This window comes from Pan paniscus, chromosome 11 (genome assembly GCF_029289425.2).
Source record: "Pan paniscus chromosome 11, NHGRI_mPanPan1-v2.0_pri, whole genome shotgun sequence".
Lineage (NCBI taxonomy): Eukaryota > Metazoa > Chordata > Mammalia > Primates > Hominidae > Pan > Pan paniscus.
Genome location: NC_073260.2, coordinates 24,321,235 through 24,345,101, shown reverse-complemented (window position 1 = coordinate 24,345,101; position 23,867 = coordinate 24,321,235). Strand labels below are relative to the sequence as shown.

General features: G+C 43.1%; 1 protein-coding gene across 10 annotated transcripts in view; it reads right to left on the bottom strand.

The window, feature by feature from the left end:
* TNC (tenascin C) overlaps positions 1-23,867 on the bottom strand; it is a 97,240-nt gene that overhangs the window by 4,532 nt on the left and 68,841 nt on the right. For 5 of the 10 annotated variants that reach the window (XM_055117708.2, XM_003833079.7, XM_008958591.6 and 2 more), the window contains 11 exons: positions 23,164-23,436; positions 21,320-21,592; positions 17,143-17,265; positions 15,865-16,008; positions 13,174-13,293; positions 11,020-11,163; positions 10,131-10,261; positions 6,481-6,613; positions 5,182-5,333; positions 4,287-4,383; positions 1,480-1,641 (listed from right to left, as the gene is read on the bottom strand). In XM_055117708.2, the coding sequence (XP_054973683.1) occupies positions 1,480-1,641; positions 4,287-4,383; positions 5,182-5,333; positions 6,481-6,613; positions 10,131-10,261; positions 11,020-11,163; positions 13,174-13,293; positions 15,865-16,008; positions 17,143-17,265; positions 21,320-21,592; positions 23,164-23,436 (1,752 nt within the window). The remainder of the gene's footprint in view (positions 1-1,479; positions 1,642-4,286; positions 4,384-5,181; positions 5,334-6,480; positions 6,614-10,130; positions 10,262-11,019; positions 11,164-13,173; positions 13,294-15,864; positions 16,009-17,142; positions 17,266-21,319; positions 21,593-23,163; positions 23,437-23,867) is intronic. The other 5 variants (XM_008958590.5, XM_055117713.2, XM_063594250.1 and 2 more) reach the window with 1 other exon arrangement.

Sequence of the window (23,867 nt, the reverse complement as noted above, 5' to 3'; positions counted from 1 at the left end):
CTGGGTTCAGCCAAATCACACAAGAAAATGCAGGCTTACAAACGTTATCTCAGTAAAGGGAAATATTATGGCTCATTCCTCAATGGAAGTACAAAGAGAGAGGAACAGAGGCCACATTCCTGCTGCTTAAGGAATTTGCTCGCCCTGTAACATTATTCTTCTTGCCTGAAGCCATCTCAACCAAAGGGGTATTCATTTCCAGGTAATAAAATGCCAACATTCTTTGAGGGATTCAAGAACTAAAGCAATGTTTGCCCCTGGGTGTCTCTCTTTATTATCGCTAAACTGCCATCTCAAAAGAGCTTTGTGCCTCCTTAGGCTCAGCCTGGCTTTTGGCAACCTTTTATCTGGAGACTTTTCACCTTATGGATGTTTTCTTTCAGGGCTCAGGGAGGCTGGAAACGTGCCAAGCATCTATCTCTTCTGCTCTCACAAACATAACAGAAAGCCACCCAAAGTGGGCATGGGTTGCATGGGGGTGGTCCACACTCTCAGTCCTGACCCTTCTTTATCACCGAGAACATTGTCGGATGCAGTTTTCTGCAGCCAGGATTGCATCCACCTTCTACAAGCTGTTTTACCTTGGACAAATCACTGAGCTCTTCTGAACTTCTTTCCTCCTCTGTATAAAAACAACGTCTTCATAAAATGGTTTTATGAGGAATAAATGAGATGAATGCAGGTGGAATATCTACAAAAGAGGATGGTACCTAGTAGGGCCTTAATACATGTTGTTTCCTTATTTATTTCTCCTCTTATGTGGAGCCAAGAAACCACACAAAACCACTTCAAGTCCAAGAAATCTTCAAAACCGGAATGAAGGTTATGAGCCAGACAAGGAATGCAGGGGCCACTTGAGAGGTGAGATCTTCTATTTATGCGGATGCAGGCTGAGACTAGATGACCACATGGCAGGGATGTCTTGGAAGAGATTCAAGCAGCTAGGTGGTGGAGTGGATGGTTTGCTACTCAAGGTGTGGTCCACAGACCAGCAACACCAGCTATATTGGCATCACCAGGGAACTTAGAGAAGATGCAGAATCTCAGCCCCATCCCAGACAACCTGTGTCAGCATCTGGACATTCACAAGATCACCAGTGGGTTCATACACCCAGAATAAATTGAGAAGTGCTGGATTGGATGAATATTAAGGCCTTTGGGGAATTTTTTTTTTTAAATCAGTCTACAACTGATATCTAAAACTGGGTAAGAAAGACACACTTTTTTTGAAAGATGGTCATTAGAAATCAATCCTGATTGCCCTGATTCCCAACATACTCAATGTTTCAGGACCCAAATATCTACCCAACACTTTTGAATTGTAGTTTTTCTGGATTAGCACTCAGTAGGTACTTAAATATTTGTTGATTTAATAAATTGCTGGATTAATGAGGAAGGAATGAAAGTTAGAGAAATAAACTGTAAATGTCAAGAAGGTCTCCATGGCGTAGTAGGCTCTATGTGCAGCCACTACTGTACCTGCTGTCCCACTGTACCCCTCCACCTTCAGCTTGTAGCGAGTCTTGGCATCTCCCACGCTGAACTTGTCATAGACGGCAAAGGCTGTCTCTCCATGGTCCCGCAGGTCCACCCGGAGCTCGTACTGCCCCTGGGCTGTGATTTTGTTCAGGTTGTCCAGCCCTGTGGATGACAGGCAAGGGTTGCTAAGAAGCACAGGTGACTGAGGCCCTCATTTCTATTTCACTCTGTAAAAGTGGCAACTGGATACACTTAAAACAGGGCCAACTGGGCCCAGTGGCTCATTCCTGTAATCTCAGCACTTTGGGAGGCAGAGGTGGGGTGGGAGGGGGTGGGGGTGGGGGTGGTGGGAATCACTTGAGGTCAGGAGTTCATTATCAGCCTGGCCAACATGGCGAAACCCTGTCTCTACTAAAAATACAAAAATTAGCTGGGTGTGGTGGTAGGTGCCTGTAGTCCCAGCTACTTGGGAGGCTGAGGCAGGAGAATCGCTTGAATCCGAGAGGCAGAGGTTGCAGAGAGCTGAGATTGTGCCACTGCATTCCAGCCTGGGTGACAGAGCAAGACTCCATCTCAGAAAGCAAAAAAAAAAAAAAAAAAAAAAAAAAAGGCCATATGACACAGGCCTGTGCTTGAAGCTCAGTCTTGTGCTTGCTGGAGTAATACTAGGCTCAGGTAAAATCGGGTTGACATTTTTGCCCCACTTCCAACCTCCCAGTGCATTAGTGAAGATCCAAGGAGATAAGGTGGTGAAAGTACTTTTTAAACTCTAAAGTGCCTTACAGGCCAGGCACGGTGGCTCACGCCCATAATCCCCACACTTTGGGAGGCCAAGGTGGGTGGATCATCTGAGGTCAGGAGTTCGAGACCAGCCTGGCCAACATGGTGAAACCCCGTCTCTACCGAATATACAAAAATTAGGAGGGCATGGTGGAGGGTGCCTGTAATCTCAGCTACCTGGGAGGCTGAGGCAGGCGAATTGCTTGAACCCAGGAGGCAGAGGTTGCAGTGAGCTGAGATCACACCACTGCACTCCAGCCTCGGCGACAGAGTGAAACTCTGTCTAAACAAACAAACAAACAAATAAAATTTTGTAAAGTGCCTTACAAATGAAGGGCAATGAATAATATGGATAAATGTTTATTATAATATGATAAACATTTTCTGGGGTAGGCAGTGGTGCATAGAACAATGTTCTCTGCAGTTAGGTGGTTGGAAAGTGTGGATTGCATGGATGAATGGATGGGTGATAGGATTGTAGTGTTGACCTAGGAGATTCCAAATTTCAGCTCAACTGTTCATTGGTTAGACTTCTATGGGCAAACCACTCAGTCTTTTTGAGGCTGTGATTTTATCCATGCGAGGTGGTGAGGAGAGCAAAAATCACCTGGTTACCATCAAGTAGGACTTGGAGACAAAAACCCCTTAACTGAGGGATTTAAAGGTAATTAGGCTTCCGTATATCTCAAGCAAGCATCTGGTTCCAGGTTTATTTCCCAAAAATTTATAGGTAACTGGAACTTCTATACATCTGTGGAATACATGCATATCAAAACTCATTTTGCAACCCTTGGTGACATTAAGGCACCAAAATGTCTACAAATGTAATCATGTATCATGTTCTACATGGCTAATAGGGTCCAAATTATCCTTCAGCTCCTGCCTTAAGGTCCATAAATGCCCCTAAGGAAAAATCCACTGCAGGGGCTGTAAGTCCTTTTGCAGCATTCTTTCTTTCTAATAAACGTTCCTTTTTCAAACCTATACTGTTGTTAGTAAATTCGTCTTACCAACCCACTAGTCAACCACTTCTGACACCTGACACCTTGCCCACCCGGTGGCAATTGAGTACTTTGTAGGGTGCTATGGGGGTTAAATATTATGGCTCTAAGAAACCCACCTTAGCACCTGGAGCACAACCTGGGGCACAGGAGGGAAGATATCAATGATATCAGTGAGGAGGATTCTATGACTGGTCCAGAGAATGACTTAAGGCTAGGTTAACACATAAGGGCTGAGTTTGGGTTCTTCCTTAATCAGACTTTTACTTTTTGTGAAAGGAAAATAAAATCTTGGGACCCCAATTTAACTCTGCCAATAGGAAAAAAAATAAACTGAAAGCCGACTCATGGGAGAAACTGCCTCTCCTTTTGTCCCTAAGCAGATGCTACAGATAAAAGGCCAGATATCTCCACAGATAGTTATTCTATCTTCACTTTATCTTATGTAAAGTGCCGATTTACTGAGTGTGAGATGAATACAAAATTGACCATTCTCTTTTTTGTTATTCTGCTTTTTTCTTTTTTTTTATCTTGCAACATGTGGATTCAGTAATGTGACCATATCCCTCCAGCCCACTTTCCCCTTTAAATACTAAAGCTCTCAACATTATCTCTGAAAAAAAAAAAAAAAAAAGAAAGTCATGGACCACAGGTTGTTCCTGTGGCTTTTCCCCCTTTAAGCACTAAAACTCTTAATATTATCTCTCGAAAAAAAAAAAAAAGGCATGGACCACAGGCTGTTCCTGTGGCTTTGTGTTCTTTTTTTCTGGGCATGTCCTTAACGTTGGCTAAGTAAACCTCTAAATTGATTGAGATCTGTCTCAGATACTTTTTGGTTTACATTTTGATGATTCAGAGCATTTAAATGATAGTCTTTTTCATTAAGAATTTGACATTCTGTGTCTGCCACCAGAACTAGTGCTTCTTCCCCATCTCTTTCTCTCCCATAGGTCCCTGTGGGTTAGGAAAAATGACAAGGAGGGCAGAATCGGGCATTTTAGATATAAACATGCCGGGCTGCATTACCAAGCCAGAATTCTTCTCTGCGGTCCCCAAATCCAGCAGCATATGCCTTCCAGTTTTGGTAGAAGTTCTCGCGTCCGTTTTTGCGTCTCAGGAACACCTATAAACATATCGATGAATCTGGGTGTACTTAAGCTATTGCAGGAAAGAGGGCATCGTTGTGAGAGGAAGGAGTGTGGCACTGTGGAGAGAGCATCAGGCTCCATTCTGTCCATCCATAATTTGCTATGTAACTTTGGGTGGTCACCTGCCCCTCCCTAAGCCTTGGTGTTCTCACCTGAAAAACAGGGATTAAAAATACCACCCAATTTTGGGTGATAATGATGTGTCAATGTAGGTTCATTGATTGTAACAAATGCACCATTCTGGTGCAGGATATTGATAATGGGGAGGTTGTGTGGGTGGGTGTGGGGTGTATATGAAAACTACTGTTCACTTAATTGTGCCATGAACCTAAAACTGTTCTAAAAAAATAGAGATTATTAATTCAAAAATATACTACCCAGCTCCTATGGTAATGGGGTTGGAATAATTCATCTTAAACTCTTAGCACAGTGCCTGGTAGATAATAAATGCTTAGTCAGTGCTAATTAATATAAGCAATGGGTTCAATGATCAACTGTCATTTATACATCACAGAGTTGTTTGGATGAGGATTGGATGAGATAAACTACAAGAAACTTATCTCCCCATTTCAAAAAGTAGCCAGCGTGTTTCCCATTCTTTTGTTTAAGAGAGAATTCCTGAGTGCCTCTGTGTGACAGGCACTATCTTGCAAGGCCTCACACATGTGGGTGTCAGAGTGCACCAGGAGGAGATCACCCTCTTCTCCTCCCCTGCTTTGCCCTCTCCCTCTTCCCCTAGGCCTGAGGGCTCTGCAGTCCCTGGTGGTACTCACAATCCATCCACCCCCATCAGAGGTCATGTCACAGAAGACTTCCAGCGCCTGAGCCTTATCACCATTCAGATAAATGGTGTAGAGGCCAGAGGTCGTGTCTCCATTCAGCATTGCTTGGGAGCAGTCCTTGGGGAAGGGGTACAGGAGTCCAACTGTGGAATAAGGAGAAATGGTGATGCTTTCAGTGCAGGAGGACTGAGCTGGAGCTTAATTCTCAACTTAACTCTATGGACTAGAATGCCTGGGGAATTTCCAGGTGCAATAATGTGATGCAAACAATTAAAAACTCGTAGAAATCGGCAATCTTGGAACTATGCCTAGTAGATGGGTCTTAGAGCTGATGATCATAGCAGTTCTTTTTTCTGATCTGAGGACATTCATCTGAGGTTGTATCATGAGCTGTTTTCTTATTTATTTCACAGCCCTAGTATAAGAGCATCTTTAGGATACATTCATAGTTAGCATCTGGCATAAGATCTGGCAAAGGGGAGGCACTTTCTTCAGCAGATGTGTGCAGAATGACTGTCCCGTGAATTTTCAAAGGCAGGGCTCTCCAAAGGCCAGCTCCTCTGGTCCTCAGGAATGGATGCCACTCTTACTTATCAATGGAACAACTTGCAGGTTTGCTATCTGCAGAAGATACTTTGTGACAGGTGCAGGGGGAGGCTCCCTGGGCATGGAATATCTGAGCCCAACTCTGACTGTAACTCACAAGATAGTCTTGAACAGGTCATTTAGTCTCTGAAAGCGTCTGCTTCCCCACTAGAACTTTGGGCATAGGGCTCACCATACCAGCTTGGTGGGAAGATCATTTGTGATTTTGAATGTGGACAGGTTTTGTAAACACTGGCATGATGAAGGAGAAAGAAAGAGACTTTCAGCTCATGTTGAACTCTGACAATAAAAGGACCACACAATTATATGGGCCACATACTGGGCTAGGAGTTCAAATGCAATACCTCACGAACACTTGCAAGGTCCTGGTGACGGAGGGTTTATTATTAATCTCCCTGTATAGACGAAGAAGCTAAAGATTATAGGATGGAAGTAGCATTCTTAAGGCACACCTAGCAGGTGATAGAAATGGGGATTAAATCCAGATGGGCTTCCTCCTTTCCTTTCACCGGGATGCTCATAATCTCCCACACTTGCTTTCCTCAGGCTTCCAAGTAGTAGCAGTGAATCGATTCTTTTCAGAGATTTGTTTGAAAAATTTAAAGTAGAAGTCAAAGGGGAAGTCAAGGGTTGATTCAGTCAAAGTTAGATCTCAAGGTTGGATGGCACCCTGGGCCTCCTTACTTGTGGTGAAGATGGTCTGGATCATATTGCTCCTCAGGGGCCCATTGAGTGCCTGGATCTTGGCTGTGTAGTGGGTGGATGGGCTCAGGTCTGCCAGGCTGTAGGAGGTGGTATCTGGACCCACAATGACTTCCTAAGAGCAGAAGAAAAAGTATAATGGCTTTTGGTCACAGAAATTCTCAGGGTATAGATAAGAAGTCATTCTATTTATAAGTTCATTTACCCATCCATTCACTTACTTACTGGACAAGAATTCATTGAGTACCACTCTGTACCAGGCTCCGTGTGCACTGCTGAGATATCAGAGATGGGGAGAGTGCAGCACAAGCAAAGGTCCTTGGGCCAGAAGGTGCAGAGCACGTTAAAATAATATAAGGAGGGAGAGACCGCATCTGGTAAGGATGAGAGCACTGCTGTAGACTCCAGGGCTAAGGCTACCACCTGCCCAAGGCCCTGCCAAACTATATTGGGAGAATGGGATTGTAATGGTTAATTTTATGTGTTAAATTGGCTGAGCCATGGGGCCCAGATATTTGGTCAAATATTATTCTATGTTTCTGTGAAGGGGTTTTTTTTTGGATGAGATTAATATTTAAATCAGTAAACTTTGAATAAAGCAGATTTAAAACATAAAATGAAATAATATAAGGAGGCAATAAGCGACCTCAACCATACTTAGCTTCAGGTGTTAGAACAGTGGAAAATGTTACTAGATTATGAAGGGCCTTTAAATGACAAGCTTTGAAACTTAAAGTTTATCATTAAACGGAGTGAGGAGCCCTGTAAGGTATAAATGCTAAGCTTTGGAACTTGAAGTTTATCATCATAAGAAATGGGGAGCCTTGAAAGATGTTTGGACATGCCAATGACATAAACCAAGCTGTGCTTTAAGAAGCTTAATCTGGTAGCAAGATGAATCACACAGGGTAAGGGACTTTGAGGTCAGTTAGGTCAGTGGTCCCTAAATATAGCTCTTTATCACTCTAAGAAGCTTTAAAACAATATGATGCCTGGGCCTCATCTCAGACTGATGGAATCATCAGAGCCAGAAGTTGGGCCTGGCTATATTTAAGAAACTTCCCAAGTGATTTGAATGTGCAGTCAGTTTGGGGATCTCTCGAGTTAGAAGATGATTATAATAGCCCCATAGGCATGGTACGATTAAAACTTAAGCTGACCTCACATGTCTCTCTTCTAGAACAGAGATATCCATGACAGACAGATGTTGACCAACTCTAACTATACTTGTAGTCTGTGGCTGGTCTCTGTGCTGCTGTACAGAGGAGGTCATTGGTTTCAGTTTGCAGGAAATCCTCTTTCCACACCCTCTTGCTAGCTTCCAATTCTTTTCAGCAAATGACCTTAGTGTCTGGGATTGGAATTCAACCTACACTCCTAGTAAACCAAGCACAACGATCTTCTCTACAACCTGCAAACAGCCAGCTTAGTTTGGGCAGTCATGCATCAGTGCAGAAGCCCCTGGAAGGTTCTCCTGCATCCTGGGAACTGGGAAGGTACCTTATCCTGTTTTCTTCAATGGGAGAATTGAGTTTCAGAGAAGCTGAAAGACTTGCTCTCATTCCATAAATTGTTGGAGGCAGAGGATGATCTTGCATGCGGGTTTCCCAACACCCTGTCCAGGACTCTTTTCTCCTATACCAGGTTGATTTTTTTTCTAAGACATATAAAGCTGGTGAATGGACATGCAGAAAAGTAAACTGGGATGAGTGCTCATTTAATACCCAGAGGCCTTTTTGCAGCCCCCCAGTTCTAGTCCCTGGGGGAAAGATCAACTGTCAGGGATAAAGCTGGGTTCATTGAATTACTTAGGAATACAATTACCTGTCAGCTCTCTAGGCTTCTGTGCAAAGCCATTTTCTAGGCAATTAGGGTACTCTAGATCAAAATGAGACTCATGATTCAGGTAAACACAGAATCCTAGAATGCCTGACAAGGAGAAGACCTTAAAGATGGATAAGTCCAAGACATTCATTTTACAGATGGGAACACTGACACCCAGAGAAGATAAAGGATTGCTTCAGCTCACACAGTGAGATAGTTCATTGTTATATCAATTCCAGGAAGGGGCATGATAGTTATTAGCAATGTGTCCAGTTCTGGTTAAATATGACAGATTGGATACAGCCACTCATCTCTACTTGCTTCTAAAACCCACTAAAAAGAGAGCAAGAGAATGTAAGGTATAAATCCATGAAGATGAGGGGAATGGGAGAGGAGACAGCAACAGGTGTGCCAGAAACTTGGTAGATAGAAAGTGAGTGGTAGAGAGACCATGGAGGGGAATGAATGAAGAAGGCTGAGGTTAACTAAGGAGCATGGGCAGAGCTAGTCAGAGGCTGCTTGGTACAAGTCACAGAGTCCAGCAAGTTCAGTAAAGGAATGTGTACAAAAGCAGAGATGTCTTTAAAGGCCAATATGGAGTGTGGTTGAACAAAGGTTTGGTTTGTTTAGAAGCTTTTTTGTAAGAAACAGACTCTAAGATCTCCTCATTCCCTCCAACAGTCTAAATGACTGCCCTTTCCCATTCAGATGGTAGGCTGAGGTTTACTCTCTGGAAAGGTTGAGCCAGAGAGGAAGTCCGGATTCAAATCCACCAGGCTCAGCCTTCAAGGAGGCCGAGGTGCTACACTGGAAACATAATAAGATGAAAGTTTGTACACAGTGAGAGGCCAGGTTTTATGGCACTGTTATTTGGGGGTCCCCCAAGAAAACTGTGGGTACTTGCCCAATCATTCTGCAGGGAGCCACAAAGTTGACAAGCCCTGCCTGAGCTAACTCCCAATTAGCTCTTTCATTCCTAGTTCAAATACAAAAAGACAGACCATGATCAACAGACATTGGGTGGATGTCTCCAACATGAAAGACAGAAACCCAAACCAAACCAAACTCAACAACAGCAGCAAAACAAAGAAACTTGTAACAAACACTGTGCAGGATATAGAATAAAATACCAGCAACATATTCTTAGAGATAAAGAGATGATGATATAGGAAGCACAAACAAAATGCCAGAAAAAGATCAATGTGTGGAGAACAAGCAAAAGATCTTGGAAATATAAAGTAAGATAACCAAAATGAAAAATTCAATAACAAGTTTGGAAGGTAAAGTTTAGGAAATCTCCTTCGCTTGTCTGAAGATCTAAAGTTATTTCAAATTAAAAGGTAAAAGAAAGAAAATTCTTGGGTAGCGAATATAAATAATATAAACACTGGATAAAAATGGTATTAACAGTTGATATCATAAGAACACAGTGAAACATATTACAATATATAATATAAAGATACCATCTGTGAGATAATACATATGGCAAACATGCAGAGAAACCTTTTGGCCTTTGTTCAACAAAATATTAAAGGATCAAGGTTCCAGCTCCTAAAATGTCCTCAAGTCTTGTAAGCAGTGGTTCTTGATCTTGGCTGCCTATCAGAACTGGAGTCTGGTTAAAATGAAAGAGGCTGGAGAGTATGATTCAGAAGGTCTGGCATGCCATCCAGTCTCTACTAATTTTTTTTTTTTCAGCTCCCCAGATGCACTGGGGTAGAAAAACAGCATCAGGTAATTCTTCCATACTTTGAAGATCATGCAAATGCTTCAACTAGCATTGAGGAGTTGTTATATACTTAAAATACCTTGACTGTGCCATCCACTGATTCATAGACCAGCAGGTAACCGGTGACTGATGCCCGGGGGGGTCGCCAGGTAAGGAGGGCAGTTTCCGATTGAACCTCAGTAGCAGTCAAGTCTCTTGGAGAATCGAGGTCTGGAGAAGATAGGATGATTAATATCGGATAAGGTCAGCAAATGTAGGGCAGAAATTCGGGCTGGGTATCAAGAAGACTGGGTTCAAGTCCTTTCCCTACCACTGAACTACGTGACCTTTGGCAAGAACTTCCTCTGTATAAATAAGGTGGTGGAGCCAGATGATCTCCCAAGACAAATTCTCTATGGTTTATCTCATCCTAAGGGCTGGATGTTTCTAACTGGCCTTGGTTGGATTTAGAGAGAAGTATACAGCTGTGAACATCATTATCAAGCCCCTTGTTTCTAAGTAAGAGGATGGATAATGCTAATATCAATACCCCGACAGAGAGGATGGTTCCTCTGTTTCCCTGCTTGCTATAGTTTGTAAAAAGCTCTCAATGTATAGAAACCTAACAAACATCTAGGAAAAATTGCCTAAAAAATATGCCTCTTCAAAAATATTTTCCTGCCTGGAACATGGATCATTAAATACTAGGTTTAGGGCCAGTGGGAACTGTTTTTCCACTTACAAAGCCTTCCTCTTAAAATCTTTTCCTTCCCCGTGGGGAGACCAAGGTCATTTCAGTTCAAAAGGAAATAGTGTGTTTCTTCAGGCCTTGACTGAGTGGGCACTGGTGAATTTAAGTGATGCTGATGTAATCACATTGCAAGGCCCTGACTTAAGAAAGAAGAACTGGCTAGCAGTTCCCGTTTAAGATGCAGGCTGTGGGTGGGCACCCCAGAAGGGAGAGCTTCCAGCTCTCAGTGTCTTTGTACCTGTTGTGAACTTGGCAGTGATGGTTGAGCTCTTCTGGGGCCCTTTCTCTGCAAAGATTCTCAGTGTGTATTCCGTGGCAGGCTCGAGGTCGGTCAGAGCATACTCCACTGTGTTCCCGGACACCGTGCGTGTAATTTCTGGCACTAAACATGAAATACACATACCAAGGCAGTCACCTCTCACTGTCTGAGCCATGAGTGGGCTTGGCAAACCACATACACACCTCCTTCGAACATCGAAACTTTCAGTGACCCTGCGGAAAAGCAGGTCTGATTTCTGAAATGACTCACGCTCTCTTTCTCTCTCTTGAGCACTCACCTCATACGTAAAGGATTTCTCATATGGAGACTTAATTTTTCCAGGCCCCAAATCAGAAGGAAGGGGAACTGGGGGTCAGGAGATTTTTTTCCCACATGGTACTGGCTGGAATCGCTTTGCCACGGAGACCGAGGTAGAGGACGGTCGGAGGGGACATCCCCAAGCCTGCTGCCCATGCTTAATTTGTCCCGATGCATGCTCTCCTCTCTTTGTCACTTTTTCACATGCCCTTTTATAATTTACTAAGTGTCATCAAGTCATTAGGCTGAGGGGTCACAAAAACTGGACAGCAGTAGCTGCACCAGAGCCTGGCCACTATCTCTCAGGCCTGCTGGGTCATGTCCAGTGGTGGAAAGCAATACTGATCACATTGCTTGGGGTCATGTGTTTATTTCCTATTCACAGGTGACCAACCATCCTGGTTTGCCAGGGACTGCGGGGTTTCCTAGGTGTGGAACTTCTGGTGCTAAAACTGAGACAGTACCAGGCAAGCGGGGACAAGTTGGTCAACTTACCTCATCATTTGTGAGCACCACCCCCTCTTCTGAACCAAGCCCCTTGTTTGCCCTGAATCCACAATCTCCATGGTTCCCATGAACTATACCTGATTCATTTTAGGTGCAACACCATCTTTCCTGACTCAGAAGAGTTTGCTCACAGGGACTGTTTAAGAATTAAACAGTAAAAAGGATAAACCCAACATCCCTCCTCCCCATCAGTTCCCCACCCCTACCTGTGCTCTGTCCTCAAAAAGACCTCTCTTAGTTGGTTACCATAACTGAATTAAAATTTTCAGAGGCTCCAGGCACAGATGCTGGTGCCTGCTCATATTGTCACTGAGAGCAAAACAATACCAAACCATAAAATATGAAACTTACCTATACCTGGAAATTAAAATTACACAATTATTTCTAGAGTAGCTCATTACAAAATGGAGGGGTTCATTGAAAAGCACTCTCTCTCTCCAGTCTCTTACTTATATTTGATTTTACTTTCTGGCAGCTGTAGTTTGCTGGTGCTCTAAACAAGTGTTTAATCTGTCAACTGGGTAAATTAGCACTGGTGGTTGCCAAACAAGAAAACATTTCTGTTTTATTTATTTTTTATTTTTTATTTTTTTGAGACAGAGCCTACCTCTCTCACCCAGGCTGGAGTGCAGTGGTGCGATCTCGGCTCACTGCAGCCTCCGCCTCCCAGGTTCAAGCAGCTCTCCTGCCTCAGCCTGCCGAGTAGCTGGGACTACAGGCACGCACCACTATGCCCAGCTAATTTTTGTATTTTTAGAAGAGACGAGGTTTCACCATGTTGGCCAGGCTGGTCTCAAACTCCTGGTCTCAAGTGATCCACCTGCCTTGGCCTCCCAAAGTGCTGGATTACAGATGTAAGCCACTGTACCTGGCCTAAAATTTCAGACTTTTTAATTAAATCTGCTAAAACTAGCTTCTTTTGTGGTCTCTGAAAAGTTGAGACTGCTCAGTATGGCCTGAAGCAGTCTGGTTAAGATTTTAGATTCTGGTTTTCTTCTTTGTAAAAGATGACAGCTGCTTCCTAAACGGGGTGTCTCACACTGGTAGGCAGAGATACTAACAGGAGAGGAGGAATGGGCCAGGAAAACATGTAGAGGCTGGAGATGTATTTTTATTTTTATTTTAAATGGCCTACCAGACTCCCTTGAGGTTTCAGTTGGGAGCCACAAGAACATTACTGGCCTTTTCAACCCACCCATGCATTTTTATCATCCTGTACCAAATGTGGCAGGGAGAAGAGCGAATGGGAAGAGTTTACAGCAGGAAAGACACTCCTTAGAGTGAAGAGAGACTTGGACAAAACCTTACCTTTCTCCCCTGTGTAGGAGATGACATAACTGTCCACAGTGGCAATGGCTGGCTGCCACCTGGCCAAGGCTTCTGAGTCAGTGATGTTGGCTGTCACCAGGCCAGATGGGCCATCCAGAGCTGCAAAGAAAGATGGTGGACAGGAGGGAAGTCATTGGGTGGGACATCAGACTCCAGCTGCTCTGCTGTCCACACTGCTTATGGAGTCCTGATGTTAGGACAGTGTCAGCTGCATGGAATGGTTCAGAGACCTAAGCCTAGAGCCAGCCTGACCTGGCTTTGAGTAATGACTCCCTCCCTTGCTGGCTCAGTTACTTTGGGCCTCTATATCCTCATGTGTAAAATAGGGATAGTAATTCTGTCTGGCTTCATCTTCAGTGTTATTTTGATTTTTCCATTATATTATGGGTGGAAAGGAGCTGTGTAAACTGAACAAGGCTGAACACATGACAAGAATTATTATTGTTTATATCACTTTCCCCAGAGAAAGAACTTACACAGAGGGGACTTGCGTAGTTAAGACGGCCTGAGCCTTTTCTTTTCTTTTCTATTTTCTTTTCTTTGCTTTTTTCTTTTCTTTTTTTTTGAGACAGACTGTCACTCTGTCGCCCAGGCTGGAGTGCAGTGGCATGATCTCGGCTCACTGCAACCTCTGCCTCCCGGGTTCAAGCAATTATCCTGCCTCAGCCTCCCAAGTAGCTGGGATTGCAGGTGTGCACCACCAAGCCCAGCTAACTTTTGTATTTTCAGTAGAGATGGGTTTTTTCACCATGTTGGCTAGGCTGGTCTTGAACACCTGACCTCAGGTGATCCACCTGCCTTGGCCTCCCAAAGTGCTGGGATTACAGGCGTGAGTCACCACACCTGGCCCCGAGCCTTTTCTGAGCTTTGAGTGGTATTTCTCATTAGATGGCTTGCAGAGAACATAAAGCCAGGCTCTGAAGGCCGGTGGTCCCGGGTTCTACCATGGCTTCTCTGCCTGGTGCCTCTGTGCCCTGGGAAAATTCATTTCCCTTCTCCAAACTTCACTTTCTTCAGCTGCCAAAGGGTGACTGTTTAGTTAATAAAGACTAGCTAAGCAATGTGTGATATGTAAAATGTACTAGGGAAAGCTCTCAATACTTGCAGTTGTTATTAAGATCTCTATTAAAGGTATTTGAAGTCTTAAGTATGGTTTTCAAATGACTTGTTCTGAGAAAGGATGGATATTCAAAGGATATTTATCCCTGGCCTCTTTTAACTGACCTCTCCTACTACCCAACATCACTTTCTCAGAAGCCAGCGTGAATCTGACCATTTCCTCTTGCTTTTTCACTTACTACTCAATTGCGCCCATGCCAGCAGCCCTGGCGAGGGTGGAGGGAAGCTATCCTCAGCTCATTTCACAGAGAGGCACCTGAGCCTCGAGGGATGAAATGACTGGTCTGAGAGCCAGGATGTGGCAGGGCAACTGGGGAGCCCACATTGTCCACTCTGAGTTCCTTCCTGCTTCACTGTGCATGGACAGAATCTCCTTTAACTGGTGATGACAATGGGGCATTGGGAGGAACTACGTTCAGCTTTTGCCATCTGTTGCCGTGGAGAATCCATTGATGAAAGATTTCTTTGGGGAAATAAGGGCCTGTGAGGCAGGGTGGACGGGACTCTGGGTTCAGATGGGATATTTTAATTGTGTGTTGTCAACTCTTTCAGGCTATGAGGATATTTTTAAAATTTCCTATGAGGTCTATTCTTTGTATCCCTTAATGAGTTGGACTGGATAATTGCTCATATATCAAAGGATAAATTGTTTTGAGACATGGCTGTCTGAAGAGAAATTTTCCACTTCATTCTCCTTCAATGCAATTCATTATTTTCCCCTCTTTACAGTGTACTGTACAAATCACGTTACACTAGGAAAGGAACTCTTTATTTTAGAAGGATAGAGAGTTTGGAGTCAGACCGACCTATGTTCAAATTTGGTTCCAGCATTTACTAATTATGTGGGCTTGGCCAAGGTATTTCATTTCCCCAAGTCTCAGTTGTCTCCTCTGTAAAATGGGGATGATAATAGCTGTGGGGATTAAATGTGAAGGGTTTAGTAACAGTGCCTGGAATGCAAGAGCCACCAAATAGAGAGGAGCTGTTTTGTAGCTGTCACCATCACATGCTCATGTGAAACACCTGCTTTGAGGGACACTCACAAGGGTTCCAGGCAATAGGCGGGGAGGTGAAGGTGATGGTGGGCTAACATGAACAATTGTATTTCAGGATGCTTTACAAACACAGCTTCATGTGATCCTTACCATACCCTGTGAGGGAAGCAGAATTGTGTCTGTTTTACAGAGAAGGAAAGTGGACCCTAGTAAAATGGACTGATAGCTCATGTAGTTGGTAGAATTTGGATTTTAATTCAGGTAAGTATGACTCCCAAACTTGGACTTTTTCTTTCACAATAGTCCAGGAAATGGAGGCCCAACAAGGTTAAGGTCACCCAGCTCACCAGAGGCTGGGATGGGCCAGAAGAGAGGCCTCTGGCCCTCTAAATCCAGTTCACTTTCCACTAGGATCTCATAAATAAAACCCCCCTTTTTTTTTCCAGCTGCTGAGTCATGAGCTACAAGGCTGAAGGTGAGAAATGACATGGGATGCACAAGTGACCTCTGAAAAATAGTAACACACACACACACACACACAACCCCACCAACTCACCTGTGGTGAATGACCCTGAGACAGGTTCACTTTCCTCAAAGCCCTTCATGGCGATGATTCTGACAAGGTACTCCACGCCAGGTATGAGTTTCACCAGCCTGGTCTGAGTCTTGGTTCCGTCCACAGTTACCATGGAGGGTGTACCTGGAACACAGTAAAAGCAAGATGAGGAATAATGAACCTCATTGACACTTATTCACTGTTGCCCCCAAAAAGAGTGTATCTGATTTAGAAATGAAACTATATCTTCATCAAACACCACTTTCTTGACTTCTCATTTGCTCCTACCCTCTGGCATAAGGGAAGAAGGCTTACTTTTTGTATGCTTTTTCCATTGGTGCAGATGCCAAAAACAAAGCCAGGAGGGGGGGAAAAAAACATGAAGTCACAACGTACTAAAAATGGCAAGTTTCCGTTCGGTAGAGAGCTGGCACCTTGTGCAAATTTTATCTTATTATTTTTCCCCACAAAGAATATGGGAAGCTTACTATGTAATGTATATCAGATCTATTTCACCCATTGTCTTGGCTTAGGATTATAGACTCCCTTACTAGAGGAAATTCTACTTAAGAAGAGAAAGTTGATTATAGTCAAGTTTGTGCTGCAGTGTTTATTAATAAACACAGAAATTGTATTTCTTAGAATTTGGGGGCTAGTGAAGAGCTTGCACATCAGCTGGTCAGACTTCCCATAGAGACAAAACAGTATTCCTGTGAAGAGGTTATTAACCATCCTCTCTTTATACACTTTCAGCAACAGGTAGCTTACTACCTGCCAGAGTGTCTTTAGGCAGATTTGACTGGGCTTCCTCCTTGTGGTCTCTATTATAGCCCATGCACTTTGAGTTAGAACTCACAAATTTTCTAAGGCACAACTTGCCATCATTTACTGAGACAGACAGATTTGGTACCCAAAGTTAAAACTTCACATATATCCAAGACTAGCTTTTCAGATGAGTGTGCTCAGGGAGAGAAATGCCAATATATTTAGAATCTTTTGTCATTGTGTGCAAACAATACTAGAGATCTATTTCTCATAGAATTTTATAATTTCAAGGTTAAAAAAGGTCTTGTTCAAATGACCCTTCACAAGAAAGTTTCTTCTAAGAACCTCATAGCACTTTACAAATGAGTTCTCTTCTCTCCAGATGGTCTCACAAATAAAGAATTCATTTTCTTTGATCATGATGTTAGAGGATGAAAATTATCAGGGTCTTTTTCATGAATCCATCCAAACCCACAACACTCCTCCTCTCTCTCCCCTTTCCGAGTCTCCTACCTCCTGTAATGGGCACATAGGTAATCCGGAAGCTCTCCACTTGGGCTGTGGGTGCCCTCCAACTGACAGTAGCCGAGTTTTCAGTGATGTCTGAGAAAATGACTTCCTTTGGGGAGCCCATAGCTGTCAAGAAGAAAACACAAGAGAAGCCCAGAAACAGTTAACTGTCTTGTTCATCAATGGTTCTTCTTGAATTCCTTATTTAGGAAAACTCAGTGCCTAGAATTTGTGTCTGAGCCAAGCCTTTAGGATGGAGAATGTGGTGATCTGCGGTTAAGTTGTGACTTGCTAGGACCAATTGTTTCATTTCAGGTACAGGGCCCAGGGTTGTAGAAAAGTCATTTGGTCTAATTCAAGGGGAGTGATAGGACCATAGCTGACTTCCAAGGAATCATGGGAGAATGGTTTCCCAGATTGGAATATGTCCCCCGTTAATTTTTGATTTTTAACATTTTCTTAAATCTTTGCTTTCTAGTTCCTTTTATTAAATAATACTAAGGCTTGACAACTGTACAGTTCTTTGCAAGGCTTATTTATAAGGCTTAATCCTCCTGTAGAAACCCCCAAAAAGATGTGATTATAGCCATTTTACAGAGAACCAAACCAAGGCTTCCATGAACATTCTTGTGATGTGATCTTTCTGGGTCCCAGGAGTAGGCAGCAGAGCCAAGCACAGCCTGGAATCCTGGAAATAACGTTCACACAAACACTGACCTGGGTAAACCCATTCCTAGAACTGGAAGGAGGTCCAAAGCCAAGAGAACAACCTCAGGCCCATCACCAAAGCAAACACCCAGTGGACACTGGGTCTACCTGTGAGAAAAGCCATGCCCAGGGGGAGTTTCTGCCTCCCAAAATACCTCCCCTCAAAACCCAGTTTCCTTTGGCTTTTCTCTGTGTATTTTTTGGCTGCGATTTTTGCCCTCTTCAGCTAACCATGCCTACCCAGAGAATTCAGGAAACAATTTTCAGGCTCTAGGGAGCTCACTTCCTCATCTTTTCCCCTCTCCAACCCACAGGGATTATTACATGCTGAAACCCACAGAAATTCAGCAAGGGTTTTTTTTTCTTCCCCTTTCTGTATTTTTCTCTCATCTAAGACATCTCCTCCTACAGCTTTCTTCTGTGGCCTGGTAGCCACCCCCAGACTCTGTGGCTGCCTGGGTTTTTGCCCTGCCCATGGAAAGTTTCAGAAACCACATGGGTCTCTGGAGCCTGAAAGAGCTTAATTGTCCAAATACCACTGAGAGGCTGGGTGACCTTGGGCAGGTCCCTTCACTTCTGTGAACCTCAGTTTCTCCATCTGTCCAGAGGGAAAAGTGGTACCCACCCACAGGGATGTTTTGAGGGTTAGCAGAGATAACAAATGTGAAACTCCCAGCACAGCATCTGGCATGCAGTGAGAATTCAGTAAATATGATTGCCCTCTCTTTATTTTCTTTCCAATGTCCCTCTTTCCTCCATGGGCCATACTAGACTTTAAGGTGTCCCCTAGGAAAGATCGAGATGAGGCTAACTGGGGAAAAACAAACAAACAAACAAACAAAAAACAGTGAGGTGTATAAACTCAGGCACTGAGGACTTCCCTCTGCCAACCTGGTGTACTCGCACTATTGCTTTGACTGAAAACCTCATTGGTGTAGGTACATTTTAGTAGGTGTATCTTATGGCCAAACACATTAATAGCTAATATGGTTACTGTGGGTAAAGAAATTCTGCTAAATACTTGACATTCATGATCTTATGTAAACCTCGTGGCTGACCTTTGAGTTAAATTCTATTTTCCAGATGAAGGAATTGAGGTAGAGCCATGATGAAACTCCAAGGACACTGTCCCATGGTTGTTGGCTTAACCACCAGGCAACACTGTCTCTCACTGCCCTTTCTACTGCCCTGGGCACCCAGGGCTGGCAGCTTGTGCTATGGAAAGGTACCTTGTGAGTGAGAGGAGGAGCTACAGCAGGGCCTTCTCAGGAGGAAGAGGGATAGGACATTACAGAGAAGAGTTTACAGTGGTATGAGGGAGGAAGAGAGGAGAGGAGAAAGGATTAAAAAAAAAAGGGGGGAAATTTATAAACTTGATGAGGTGAAGATAGAAATTAGGCATCTTCTGTGCTCAAAAGCCCCCTTTCCTGTCTTCTCCTGGTCCTGGAGCACAGGCATGTAGACAAACACACACACACACACACACACAAGCACGCACGTGCATGGGCACCTCTCTTTGGCTATAAGCTACTAGGCTCTAGAGAAGAAAATCAAAGAGAGGGCTTTCCAAAAGAGCAGGGTCTGCCTTGCCTTTTTTTTGTTGTTGTTCTTAAAAAAAATTCAATTCATGATTATTCATTCTCTTTTTTGCTTTAGAACTGCAGGGCTTCTAGAAAAAAAAGATCAGCAAAACAAATCAATGATCAGAAGAAGTAAACTTTGAAGAGCACTGTTTATAAACCAAGATCAAAATCAAGGCTCTGCCTCTGATCTGGAGTTGCTTTATGGGCAGCCACAGGGAGGAGGAGACTGAGACCTGCATCCCAGGATAGGGTGTCCCTGTTAATAAGAAACAGGGTTTTTCCCTCTTGCTAGGTTGCTGCCTGGATTCTAGCATTTTCTCCAAGCCTACAAATACTGATTATTATATTTACATGGGTGATTTCTTGCCACTTGTTAGGTCCTGAAAACTTGACAATATAAAATATCTATCTTTAGACAAAAAGGAGAGGTTTTGGCAAATGTCATGCCTATGCCTGTCAGAGATGGCAAGCAGCTATATGCATTGGTTTTCTCTCATCCAGACTGCTCATTTTAAATAGTATTAGAATAAGCTGGTCATTGGGCTTTACTCCAAATCTAGCTCTATGATCATAGAAAAATCATTTCACCATTCTGGTCCTCAGAGTCTTCATGCACAAACAGAAGAGGTTGAGCTACATCATCTCTCAGGTCCCTTTTATCTCTCCTGGTGATTTTGTGGTTCTGTCCCCTGGTTCCCTTTGAAGCAGCTGTCTCCAGCGAATGCTATGTCTCTGCATCTCCCTCAGTTTCATGAAATAATTTACTTGACTTGTTGGAGGCTTTTCCTTTTCTCTTTAAAAGTCATGTTCATCTTAGGATTATTACAAAGAGTCATATTATTACTACTGTTATTATTATCATTATTTGAGACAGGGTCTTGCTCTGTCGTCCAGGTGGGAATGCAGTGGCACGAACACAGGTCACCACAGCCTTAACCTCCTGGGCTCAAGAGATCTTCCTGCCTCAGCCTGCAGAGTAGCTGGTACTACAGGCATGAGGCACCACACCTGGCTAAGTTTTTGATTTTTTTTTTTTTTTTTTTTGTACAGGTAGGGTCTTACTATGTTGCCTAGGCTGGTCTCAAACTCCTGGACTCAAGTGATCCTCCTGTCTCAGCCTCCTGAAATGCTGGGATTACAGGTGTGAGCCATCACTCTGGGCCTAAGAGTCATATTATTAACCATCTTTTTTTTTTCTCCTTGAAACAGTTCCTATGGAAAAAGGTGATTAAATTCCAAGGACACTCTAGGTACCTTTCAGAGTTGTTATGAGTATCAAAGTTAGAGAGCTTCATAAACAGTAGCATGTTAATCTTGCCAGCTCTCTCCTTTATCCTTGCTGATCACCGTACTGATTATTCACATGTAGCATTTTATAAATATTAATGTTTATAGATAAACGTGCTGCTTCTCCATTATCTCCCTACTTGGTATAGCTCGAACATTTGGCCAGAGAACAAGGAAGTGTATCTCTGGATAAAATGATGAGATATGATATGATGAGATGAGATATGATGAGATAATAGATAGAAGGAAGAATCTTTGGAACGTAAAAAAAAAAAGATGATAATTGTAACGATGATGATGCATTAATGGCAATGTGAATAGCTCTCATTTGCTGGGCCCTTGCTACGTGCCAGGCCTTCCGCTATGGGCTTTATATGAATTATCTCATTTAATCCTCACAACCCTATTAAGTAAATGGCATCATACTTTTTTTGCATAAGGACTTAGCCAAATTGTCCAAGGTAACACAGTCTGTAATTGAAAGAGTCAGGATCAGAGCGCCAGCCTGCCTGCATCCAAAGCTCCTGTGATTACTCAGCCCTGTGAGAAGAAGACCCCTGAGTCATGACTTTTCTCTGTTCTCTCCTGTTTATTTACAGTACCTGTTGTTGCTATAGCACTGACTGGCTGGGATCGCCTTCCTTTGCTTATTCCATAGAGTTCAATTTCGTATTCAGTAGCCTCTCTGAGACCTGTTATGTCCCTGGTACGTTCGGGGGCAAGTAGGGTTATTTCCAGTGGCTCAGACTGCTTTTTGGTATCTCTGATTTTGAGAACAAAATTGTCGAAGACCCCTTCATCAGCTGTCCAGGACAGACGGAAACCGTCTGGGGTGGCATCTGAAACCAGAAGGTTGTCAACTTCCGGTTCGGCTTCTAGAGGGAGAAAATGGTGGGAGAAGGAGGAAAGACAACATTATTTACCAGTCCGTGCAATCTTCTCTCCAGTAGGGGTATCAATATGTAGTGATGCCCTGGCTTTCAGAGATAGAAGTGTCCTGAGATACCAAAAATAAAATCATTCAACATTAACAAGTCCAGTAGAGTCAGGAGAGGGGAAAGATGGAGTAGACACATTCAATACAAGTCAAGCATATGTTTGCATATGTGAGTTTTGTCTAAAAGCAATTCAGTAAATCCACATCTGGACTCAGCATTGGCCCCTCCCACATATTATTAAATAAGTTCAAAGCCAGTAAATTGTTTACATTTGCTCTCTGTCTTCCAGTGGCTGAGTGCCCATCCCCTGCAAGACCTTTTTCTTTTCTTTTTGAAAAGACAAATAAACCAGCATTAATGATCTGTAGAGCTGCTTATGATGATACTGCTGATTACATTCCCCTTGAGCCTGCCCAAAATGGCTTTTAAAATGTTATGGTCTTTTTGCTTTGTTCTTAGTGCTGTTTCACTAAAGAAGGCTCCTACCCTTGACTTTTTTTTTTTTTGCATTCTTTCTTGTTATTTTATTAACTATTAGATAAATGTTCAGATGGTAGAACTGAGGTTGGAACCTTTTATGCTACATACTGTGGACCCAGGGTTTCATCTTGTATTGCCTTAACTAGACAAAACTCAATGTCAATGTAGATTTAGAGCTGAGTTTCCCAAAGTGTGCTCAGAGTGAACTATTCCTGTTTGATCCTCTTCCTTAAAAAGTATCCTTTGTCAAATAAGTTTGGAAAATACTGCCTGGATAAGTACTCCTTGGAGATGATGCACGTTAGGGTGTTCTGAAAAGCCTTGCAGTTAAAGATCCTCTTTAACTTTGTTTCACTCAGTCTTTCCAAACTTATTTGAATGTGGAATTTCCTCACCGAGTAGGACCTTTGAACATTCTGTGGAGCTAGTCATCTCTAGAAAGACTTTGGGAAACACAGATGTTTGACTATTCCGTTGTTAATTTCTGTAGGAATCATTAGTCTTGAGAAAATTATGGATTTAGTCCGTGTTGCAGAGTCTCTCTGATATTAGTGATTACCGATAAAATAAGTTCACATTTGGTTTTCCAATGACGAGCCCACTGGGTAAGTTTGTTAAGATCATGGTTGAGATTTTGAGATGGCAAAGGTTTTAAATACGTTTTGGAAATATACTCATTGGTATATTTCTTTTGAGAAGGCTGAAATGTAGCTGGGGACCAGCCAGGTTGATCACAAGGGAAGATGATATGAGGTAAGCACACAAGAGCTATGGACAAGACAAGGTCTAAAGGATTTTGAATACAAAGCAGAAATATTTCGACCTTCTCATTTCTGGGGTGGGAGTGGGGAGTGTTCATTAAGTACATATGACAAGAGGGAGTGTGGGGAGAAGGTGAAACAGTAGACCACATTTATGGATTAAGTAGGGAATGTGAACAAAGATGTTAAAGTCATGGCGATCCGGTAGACAGATTACACAGAAGGGGACCAGGAAGAGGAACAAACGGCTCACTTGATTTGAAATACCTGTAACAATCTCAGCCCTCAAGGGCTTGGTTTGATGCCCTTGGGTGAAGCCAGAGACCATAACCTCATAGCCAATGCCAGTTATGAGGCCTCTAAGCTCCAGCTTCCTCTGGGTTCCTGAAAGTGTGAATTCCTGGGGGTCCAGCAGCTTCCCAGAATCCACCACCGTTACTAGAAAGCTGTCAAAGGCATTCTCCGATGCCATCCAGGAAACTGTGAACCCGTAGGGATTAATGTCGGAAATGGTTAGGTTTTCCAGAAGGGGCAGGGCCTCTGAAAGAAGGGAGGAGTGAAAATAACTCAGGTTAGCAGCACTGACTCTGTCAGGATAGCACACGTTTCCAAGAACACCAATAGATACCCAAGTCCATCATTCAATTTGTGTTATATGCTTAGAAAATGAAAATTCAGTAGAACTTATTGGGTGCCAGATAGTGTTATCTTGTGCAATTCTCTTAGTAGCCCACGAGGTAGGTATTATTCTAATTTCACACGTGAGCAAACTGAGTTTCAAAGAAGTTGATTGACTTAGCTAAAGTTACAAACTTGTAAGAAGAGATAGAGCGAAGATTTTAGTCAGGTTTGACTCCAAAGGCCATGTAGTTCTTTATACAAATAGGATGCGTTTTGTTGGGTTTGGATCCCGTTGTCTACTTCCCACTGCCTTCAGCTCTTTTTTTTTTTTTTCGAGTATAATTTCTTTC